The sequence below is a fragment of the Engraulis encrasicolus genome, chromosome 5 (genome assembly GCF_034702125.1).
Source record: "Engraulis encrasicolus isolate BLACKSEA-1 chromosome 5, IST_EnEncr_1.0, whole genome shotgun sequence".
NCBI classification, from domain to species: Eukaryota; Metazoa; Chordata; class Actinopteri; order Clupeiformes; family Engraulidae; genus Engraulis; species Engraulis encrasicolus.
The window spans coordinates 30,038,084-30,047,438 of NC_085861.1; the positions used below are offsets into that span (position 1 = coordinate 30,038,084).

Here is a 9,355-nt window from a genome sequence, read left to right on the forward strand (position 1 = left end):
GTTGTCATTATATGTATATGGATTCCTACACGCTGTCTTCCACAAACCCATAAGTAAATGCTTGCTTTTGGGTGTAGGTTTATAAATCTACATTTTTGCTTTTTTGGTGGCTGATTTCTATCTATCTAGCCTATGTATGTATGTATGTATGTATGTATGTATGTATGTATGTATGTATGTATGTATGTATGTATGTATGTATGTATGTATGTATGTATGTATGTATGTATGTATGTATCTATCTATCTATCTATCTATCTATCTATCTATCTATCTATCTATCTATCTATCTATCTATCTATCTATCTATCTATCTATCCTGACTATGTAAACATAGGCTTTATAAATCACAGGTTGAACAGGCACTCGTGGTAAATGATTAAATCCCGATGTTTTAAGAGTACACTGTACTCTAACCAAGAGCTGTATAAACATGACTGAACAAATTAGCCACTGTCTAATGGAGGCCACTAGGGGTTTTTCGACACAATGATATGAACGGGGGCCAATGGCAACAAAGGATGGTGGGAGAGACGGTAGCTCCACCTCTCTCTCGCTCACACAGCACTGCCTCTGAGCATTTCAGATGTATATAATCCCGGAGTTGACCCAGAAAATAGGCACTCGTTTTAGGATCTGATGCGGCAGCCTTTTGTCCAATTGCCTCTTGCACTACTATGAAGCTTAACCTTTTGGAATATACCCTGTGATCTAACGGAAGACTCGCAGCGCACCGATAATCGCGACGTTATTTCTAATAGCTGCGACAAAGTCATTGAACTTTGTTAAGAGGTGAACAAGGGTAAGAATATCTCTTTTTTTTCATATATGCGTTCTGTGACTGAGGTTTGCTCGCAAGTGCTTGGGGTTGCAGCCCCCATTGTTCGCGTCTTACTTTGTGAGCAACATGAATAACACTTCGACAAGGACTTGTAGTTTTGGTTATTTTTTTGCTACATTCTTACTAACCGTTGCTCATTTTGCGGTGGACTATAGCGCTTCCATTCTCCAGGCAGTCGCGATGTTGATGCTCGGATGAAAATGGATCAGTGAAAAGGCAAACAGCACAGACGACTGAAATATCGTAAGAGAGATAGAAAACCAGCAAAGTGCTAGTCAGTGCCCTTGTTGCTATTAGGCTACCATTTAAACACGACTAACAGATAAGCCAGGTGCGCAATGGTTAAGTGACTTAACAATAAGGCGCACAGAATACTGCTGCGGGCATGTTACCAACGAATGTCATGACTACATATAGATTGTCTAATGCCTACGTTTTGTTTTGATTTTCATTTAGTTAGTGCGAAGGGCCATCTGAGTTTCAGTCAGCCGCTGATGAAAGGCACAAAGAAAGACAAACCGAAACAGCGAGACACAGTGGCCATTGTGGAACTAGCCCGTGTTTGCACACAAGAACGTAGCGGATAGCTTCAAATCCTGCAGATCTTTGTGTTCAAGCAAGCCAGCAATCGTCTTGCGGGAATGCCTGTTCTTTTTTGTCAGTCACACAGACGATCGTGTTGACATTGTTGGTTGTTCGATGATTGCTGAAGATTTGTTTGAAAAAGGCAGTGGCGTCACTCCTGATGGCTGTTTTTAGCCGTGCGCGCGATGGGTCATTAAGTGACAAACGGTTTAACATTGCTAAATGCTGTATTGTTGTATATTGCTTCACCAGTTTCGGCCATCCTTGTCAGCCTATTGGGACACGTAATGTGAATGCACGTCCCTCGTGCAGCGTTTCATTTGCTTGCACACAAGACCAGCATCTCATTTTAGACACAATTTGGTTTGGGGGATTTCAAGGAAATTATGTAAAGGAACCGGCAAAATGACAACAAACGGAAACATTGTAACATTGTAACATTCCTAGTGCATCTCACTGGTTCAACCTCCCAAATGAGCTGGTCTCAATTTAGCCCCTTTTGAAAACGCTCTCCTGGTGGCCTGGTTGCTGCTTGTCTTCTTCTCTGTCTGTCTGACAAACCCAGCTAATTACCTCCCCCCACCCACCCATCCCTCTTCCCCTCTCTCCCTCTCTCCCCCTCTCCCTCTTGTCCTGCACAACCCAGGGAGAAGCAGCGGCTAAGAGAACATGGCAGAGCATATGATGATGCCCATGTCCCACGGCGGCACCAACGGGCCCATGCACGGCTACCGCATGGCCATGAACGGAGCCATGCAGCCCCCCGGACCTCCGCAGCAGCAGCAGCCCCAGCAGCACCCCGGCGGACCCCAGCCCGGCATGAGGCAGCTCCCCAACGGCCAGATGATGCAGCACTACGGTGGGGGGCCGCAGGCCGGCATGGAGGTCGCCATGCGCCAGCGGCCCGGCATGGTGGGCGCCATGGCTGCTCAGATGAACGGCGGGCCGCCCATGGGGCACCACCAAATGGCGGCGGGTGGCATGATGTACAACGGTCAGGGGCCTTCGCCTCAGCAGCAGGCCCAGCAGCAGCAGCAGCACCCTCACCATCCGCAGCAGCAGCAACTTCTCCATCACCACCAGCAACAGCAGCATCACCTGCATCAGCAGCAGATGCAGCAGCAGCAGCAACAGCAGCAGCATCATCAGCAGCAGGTCCATCACCAACAGCAACAACAGCAGCACCACCCGCAGCAACCACATCCCCAGCAGCAGCAGCAGCAGCAACAGCAGCAGTACATGGGCGGTGGAAGCATCCCCACCCAGCAGCTCATGGCCAGCATCCACCTCCAGAAGCTCAACACGCAGTACCACAGCCACCCGGGCTTGGGTCACCTCAACGGGAACCCCATGGCCAACGGCGGCGTGCAGTTCCGGGTGGGGCCGGCGCAGCTGGCCAGCATGCAGCACATGGGTGCCGCGGGCCAGGCGGCAGCGATGGGACCGAGCGTGATGGACCCGGACCTGATCGACGAGGAGGTGCTGACGTCGCTGGTGGTGGAGCTGGGGCTGGACCGTGTGCAGGAGCTGCCCGAGCTCTTCTTGGGACAGAATGAGTTTGACTTCTTCTCAGACTTTGTGAGCAAACAGCAGCCGAGTACGGTCAGCTGCTGAGAGACCCGAGAGACTAAGACTAATCTGTGGAATATACATGTGTTGTTTTTATTTGGAGTTGGCAGGGGGTGGGGGGTGATGGGCAGGAGATCCGAGACCCCAAACCCACCCAAAGATCAGGCAGGAGATGGTTGACGTAGCAGGCACAGAGCTAAGGAGACAACAATGCAGAGTAGTGGACCTTTTAATGTCAACAACACTCTGGTCCTTGCTTGCTCTCTTCTCCAACTTGTGATGGCCTGTGGAACCTTTATGGCCTATCTGCCTGCCACATGCCCCCACATCAAGGAGTGGGGTGACCATTTGGAGCTCTAAAGAAAACAAAGAACAAGAAAAGAAACCATGCCCCCTGGCAGCTGGGAGTGTGTACTCTTTTTTTTTTTTTTTGAGAAAAAAAAAAAAAAACAGCCCGGGCTGCAGTTTTGGACAGTTGGGACATAAGCGTGGGAGTGGGTTGTGCCAGAGACCTGAAACTCTCACTGTTTCTTCCTCCTGCTGGATATGAATGTAAAATAGCTACAAAGTAAGGAGTCACTGCTGGGGGTCTTTTCTCTCCAAGTAGCCAGGCGACTCTTTTGTCTGTGGACTCTTTATTGTCTGTTCCAGTCCTGCGGATATACTAGAGTCTTTTACTGCAATTTTCAACAATGAAATGTATTTATTACCTTACAGTAGTTTTTTTCGCTCACAGACTCGCACTGTGAGAGACCAAGTCAGACGCCGGAGAGAAGCGAAAAACAAAACAAAGACGACGACACAAGAGGATATTACTGAACTTGAAAACAAATAAGGTTTATGGAAAGAGAGCTATATGTTTTCTAAAAGTGATTTTGACTAAATGTCACTTTCAGACGACTGTGTATTGGGTCTCTTTTGTCAGGTTTTAAAACTGTCTATTTGGGATTGACTGTGGAAGTATGTTTGTGTGTGTGTGTTATATGAAGAGGTGAATGAAGTCATGCGTTATAGGGTTTCATGTGCAGCATCAGCAGCAAAGAAACAAAACAACAACAACCCAAACAAAGAACAAAACATGTAAACAAATGACATCTGTTTGACTTTTTTTCCCTCATGGGACTGCTTTGTCATCCCCGGGCTTGTGAGTGAGAAGCTTGACTACCGGGCCGTCTGTATCTCTGGGCCATTGCTAAGATACAGTATGCCCTGTGGCTACCCATAGTTCAGAGGGAAGGAGCATTTCTCTCTATCGCCTTACCACAGCAGCTGTTCCTAGATCAGAATGCACCGGCTCTTCAGATCCTCTCAGAGCTCTGGCCAGGTTCGGGCCCTGGTCCTGAATCAGTTTGTGGTGTGTCGGAATCCTGGATGTGGAGGATCAATAAAGATGGCCTAGTTTTTTGAAGCACGGCCTCTTTTTTTGTTTGTTTTGGTTTTAAATTCACCATCGTCATCAACACTTAACACCTTAGAGTCTGGAAGAAGAGTGGTGTATTATGCCAAAATGCTGAGAGATTATTAGCTATTGAGACCCTTGTCGGTGAGCGTGTCAATATAGTGGTCCAGAAAACGAAGAAAAAAAGCTTTATATTTTCATTTCTTGTGTTGTGCTATTTTATTGGGAGGGGTCACCATCATGGCCTTTGGGCAAGATTAGCCTCCTCTGTTAGACCATCATCAGATGTGATGTGTTCTCTCACGCTCTCTCTCTCTCTCTTACACACACATACGCGTGCTGAACCACTGGGTGACCACTGCTGTTGAAAAAGTCAGATCACTTTGACCATTACCAGAACTCTTCCCACATTGGAGATGAACTTACACAGTGAATGGATTGGTCTTTTAATGTATTTTCGGGTTTAGTAAAATGTCAAGGAATCCTTAAGGTGTGTGTGTGTGTGTGTGTGTGTGTGTGTGTGTGTGTGTGTGTGAGAGAAAGAGAAAGAGAGAATGTGTCGCCATCAATGCCCTGTTTTAAGGAAGCTAAGCACTCTAGTCGGCTAACGGCAAGTCTGATGACATGATTGTTGTTTTTTTGAAATGCTCTGTTTGGTTGCGCCATTGTGCATTGGTCCTTGTTCATGCTCAGTCTGGCTGTCGTGTGGTGTATGTGATCTTTCTGAGTGTGGTCTCATAGAGTTGAGTTGAGTGTGTCCTGTTCAGTTCTGGTAACGCAGTCCTTATAGGGGAGAGAGTCTGGGGTGTGGGCAGAGGGAACCTATTTAGTCTTCGACTTGAAGGTGAGCAAAGTCTGCCTTTTTAAAATCTCATTAATGTGGCAAATGAAAATTGAGGAGAGGGCAGTTGAGCTGTAGCCCTCCCTGGTTTGATCTGTGCTCACCTGGTTTAGCGTGCACACATACACATGCGCGCGCACACAGAAAGTTTTAACAGTGCTTTCTGATCCCAGGAGGCTTTGCAGAGACGGCCTTCCTCCTCCTTCCGCCCAGTTTAGCCAAAGGGTTGGGGGGAGGAGGAGGCTAACAACATGCGCCACACACCAACCACTCCAACTCGACCCAACTTCCCCCCCCCACTGATCGTTTCCTGTTGCATTGGGTGGGTGGGTGTGCAGGAAGTTGTGGAACGGAGTCAACATGGGATTCTTTTTTTTCTTCTTCTTTTGAAGCGTGGGGGTAGGCTGGCTCTAAGTGGCTTAATGAGACTGAAGCCAGTGGCTAAAGGCTGTTTAGCAGTCAGACCCACTCCTCAAACTACAAACGTATCACCCCCCCCCCCCCCCAGCATCTCTGCTCAGATCTTTCTCTCACTCATTTGCTGAAAATGTCTTCTCTCTCGCTCCCATTCCATCTTTCGCTTTTCGTCATCTTGCCCCATTTGCTTAATCTCTCTCTCTGTCCGTTTTTGTGTAAAATCTCTTCCCCCTCCATCCTCTCCTCTCCTACCCTACGAACTCATTCGGCCTGTCTGCGTGTCTATCATGTGTAAAATCTTTCCTCTTCCTGTCCTCACCGTTGTCTGTCCTTGACCTCCTTCTCGGAAACGTTAAACATCCACTTTCACCCGACCACCTCTGCCAGCACCCTTGCGGATGGTGGTCGGTGGTGTTTGCAGGAAGTGGCAGTAGACTCACCCCCCCCTCAGGGTGTGTGTGTGTGTGCGTGTGCACGCGCGCGCGTGTGTGTGTGTCTCATCACTGTGGGCCTGCGCTTGACTTGGTTGATGCTGTGGTTGCTGCAGTTGCAGAGGATGTTTTGTTTTGATTTTCCTTCACTTCCTTTCTATAATTCTGGTCACACACTCTCTCTCTCTCTCTATCTGTATCTCTCTCTCGTTCATTATTTCTTTCCTCCCTTCCCATTCACCTGATTGTCTTGACATATCTTTGCTGCTGGCACAGGTCTGAGGGGACGGGCCGCCAGCCTATAATGGAGTGCATTCATAACTACTATGTCTACAGCCAGGCTCTCTCTTCTTGTCCAGACCCCAGAGCTGGGGGAACAATGACTACCGTACAGTACACAGCTGGCCGCTCACACTCTCTTGTTATGTCACCTGTTTTGGTTGGAAGATGATGTATTTATTTTAAGCAATAATAAAATATTTATTTTATGAAAACAAAAGAAGACGTACTCGTCATCCATCTTTTTTTTCCCCCTTCTTCCTATCTCTGAGGGTGATGTAGTGTTAGGGTGCATCAAATGTACACCCCTTGAATATGACAACTTTGCAAAATTCCACTCTGCTCTTGCAGTATTGTTCCTTTGCACTACCATAATTCCCTTGTAAATTTCTAGCAAATTTGACTGGCACTAGGCTTGGAATTTTAATTTTAATGAATAGGCATTTTTAGCTGAATCTGTGCAAAATATGTTTTTAGACTGTTTTGAGAAATACTATGGACAGTCATTTCTTTTCTACTTCCCCATAACATAAAAAAATGGCTAAAGGATGGATATTGGTGTTCGAACATGGCTAAAAGATTAGCAAATGGTGGCTAAAACCTCACTTAAGGAAGGCTCTAAAAACAGGCACAGGGAATTTCAAATCTGGTAAAGTAGAAAGGGAACTGGAGCATTCTTCCAAATGATTCTCTTCACTAGTTTTGGTCACACAAAAAAACGCCATTCACTGCCATTCAAATATTCAAGCCTATTGTGCCGCCATTTAACATTGATCAAAAAACAAAGATTGTACAAAGAAGTTGTGATGGCACAAAGGAACAATACTGCAAAAGCGGAACAGGATTTTCAAACCTTGGGGCGTTTGATGCACCTGTGTGTGTGTGTGTGTGTGTGTGTGTGTGTGTGTGTGTGTGTGTGTGTGTGTGTGTGTGTGCGCGCGCGTGCGTGCGTGCGCGTGTGTGAGTGAATGGATGAAAGATCCCAAACGCCTTCAAACCGTGCTTGTGGCACAGGCAATATTCCAGTAAACACAATGTTGGCAATATTTGCTCGCGAGTCGTACAAACTCTTAATTCAAATTTTCACAATATTCCAGTAAACACAAATTTGGCCATATCCAAGTAGAACAAAATTGGCTGTGCATGTAACCATGGCCAGCAGCAGTGACTGCGCTGAAGTACCTCACTTGCACAAAGGGGGGTGGAAACTGGAAAGGGTAATTCATACAAAATCACCCTGGGGTATTCCAGAGCACAGGCTCAGTAACTCACTTTGTAATGTTACGTTATAGCAAGTGGAAAAACCCCTAATGTCAGAATCCTTTGGCATTCACTTCATAAAGACAAGGGCGATATCTTGTCCCAGTGGATCTGGTTTCATTATTCAATTTCTTGGAAAAAAAACCCAGAGATCTATGGAGTATCTTTACTCTAGAAACAGAGTAGAGTTGTACTAGAGAAAGACTAGATTTACACCATTGTACCAGTACCAGTAAGATAGCACTGTCTATCTTAAAATTATGGTCGGAATCTTTGGCAGACCTTATGTAAGGGTTAACGTTCGGCGAGAAGGTCGCTACCGTGGAATAGCAGCACGACAGAGAAAATCTTTAGACCCCGACGCGGAGCGACGCGGAGCGAATAGTGCTGCTATTCCACAAAGCGACCGACTCGCCGAAAGTTAACCCGCTTATTATATGGATATACTTAAATGATTCACACATGGCGGGGACATTTCTTTAGGCCTATTTAATGTTAAGTCTATTATAGTTTTTAATGTCAAAAGATTTTTGCTGCGCAAAACAAAACAGTGCCGTTGTGGAACACCGCTAGGCAACAGCTAGGTAGCCAGGACAACAGGTGTTGTCTATCACAGCAGCTGATTAGAGTCTTGTTGAAAAGTCGCTTAGCAGTGAAAAGTCTTGTTGCCATTGACAGCGGTCTGTTATAGACCAACCCGTCCGTTATCGAAAAATAACAGACGTGCGAACGTTGGGGAGCCCCGTTGAAATGAATGGAGCATTTGACCGATGACGTCACACCATATAATAACATTAGTTAAACTGATACTGTCCCATTTTTTGAAATAAGCTTATTTTACACTTCTCCTTGAGTTAAATGATTGGGTTTTACCTTTCTCCTGTACTTCCTGCTGTTCTCTCAGTATGGAAGTACAAAGTTTACCTCCAAGCTAGCAGTTAACATTGAGCTCTATGAGACCAGCTGGTGGCTGGATGGTCTCATAGGACTCAATGTTAAACTGCTAGCTTGGAGGTAATATTTGTACTGCCATACCCAGAGAACAGTTGAAAGTACAGGAGAAAGGTAAAACCCAATCATTTAACTCAAGGGGATGTGTAAAATAAGCTTATTTCCAAAAATGGGACAGTATCACTTTAAGTCTGACCATCATTTTTTGAGTAACTTGTATTAGTGGGGTCGTAATAGGCTCAGTCATTTCAAATTGATGTTAAAGTTTGGTTTTCACTTCCAAGTTGAAGTTTAGGGTCTAAAGAACAATTTGAGTTCGAGTGTCAAACACACAGATAACAAAATGGCCTGCGGGGGGCGCTCTAAAATATATAAACTGCTATAACTTTTGATTAGTTAAACCAAATTTAACATATGAGGTATGTATGGATTCAGCATGAAGAGGAGAAACCGGTGGGCTAAATAGTTGGTTACCAGATTAAAGACACACTATGTAATAAACACACTTTTAGCCAATGGACAGCTAAATCCGGGCTTTTTTAAGATAAAGGGTGGAAATGCCCTCCAAGTTGCAATGAAGCATAATTTATTGTTACAATTTATTGTAAATAAAGCCTGGGTTATCACTTAACTTGATTTGTTCAGAATATCCCTGAAGCACACAGATACTTAGGATACATATACACAAATATAGCTTCATAAAGCCTATGTGATATTTAGGACCCAACTTGCAACTTTGAGTTTATGAATTTAGGATCATGAGTACCAGCTTTTTTCAATCA

General features: G+C 45.5%; 1 protein-coding gene across 1 annotated transcript; it reads left to right on the forward strand.

Moving 5' to 3' along the window:
* Window positions 1-598: 598 nt before the first annotated feature.
* On the forward strand, window positions 599-6,050 carry cited4b (Cbp/p300-interacting transactivator, with Glu/Asp-rich carboxy-terminal domain, 4b). The gene is made up of 2 exons (XM_063199075.1): window positions 599-802; window positions 2,073-6,050. Exon 2 carries the CDS (start codon window positions 2,096-2,098, stop codon window positions 3,038-3,040), a length of 945 nt encoding a protein of 314 aa, XP_063055145.1. The 5' UTR covers window positions 599-802; window positions 2,073-2,095; the 3' UTR covers window positions 3,041-6,050.
* Window positions 6,051-9,355: the final 3,305 nt, after the last annotated feature.

Coding starts and splice junctions, on each gene's coding strand:
- cited4b (XM_063199075.1), top strand. CDS start 2,096: ATGGCAGAGCATATGATGATGCCCATGTCCCACGGCGGCACCAACGGG.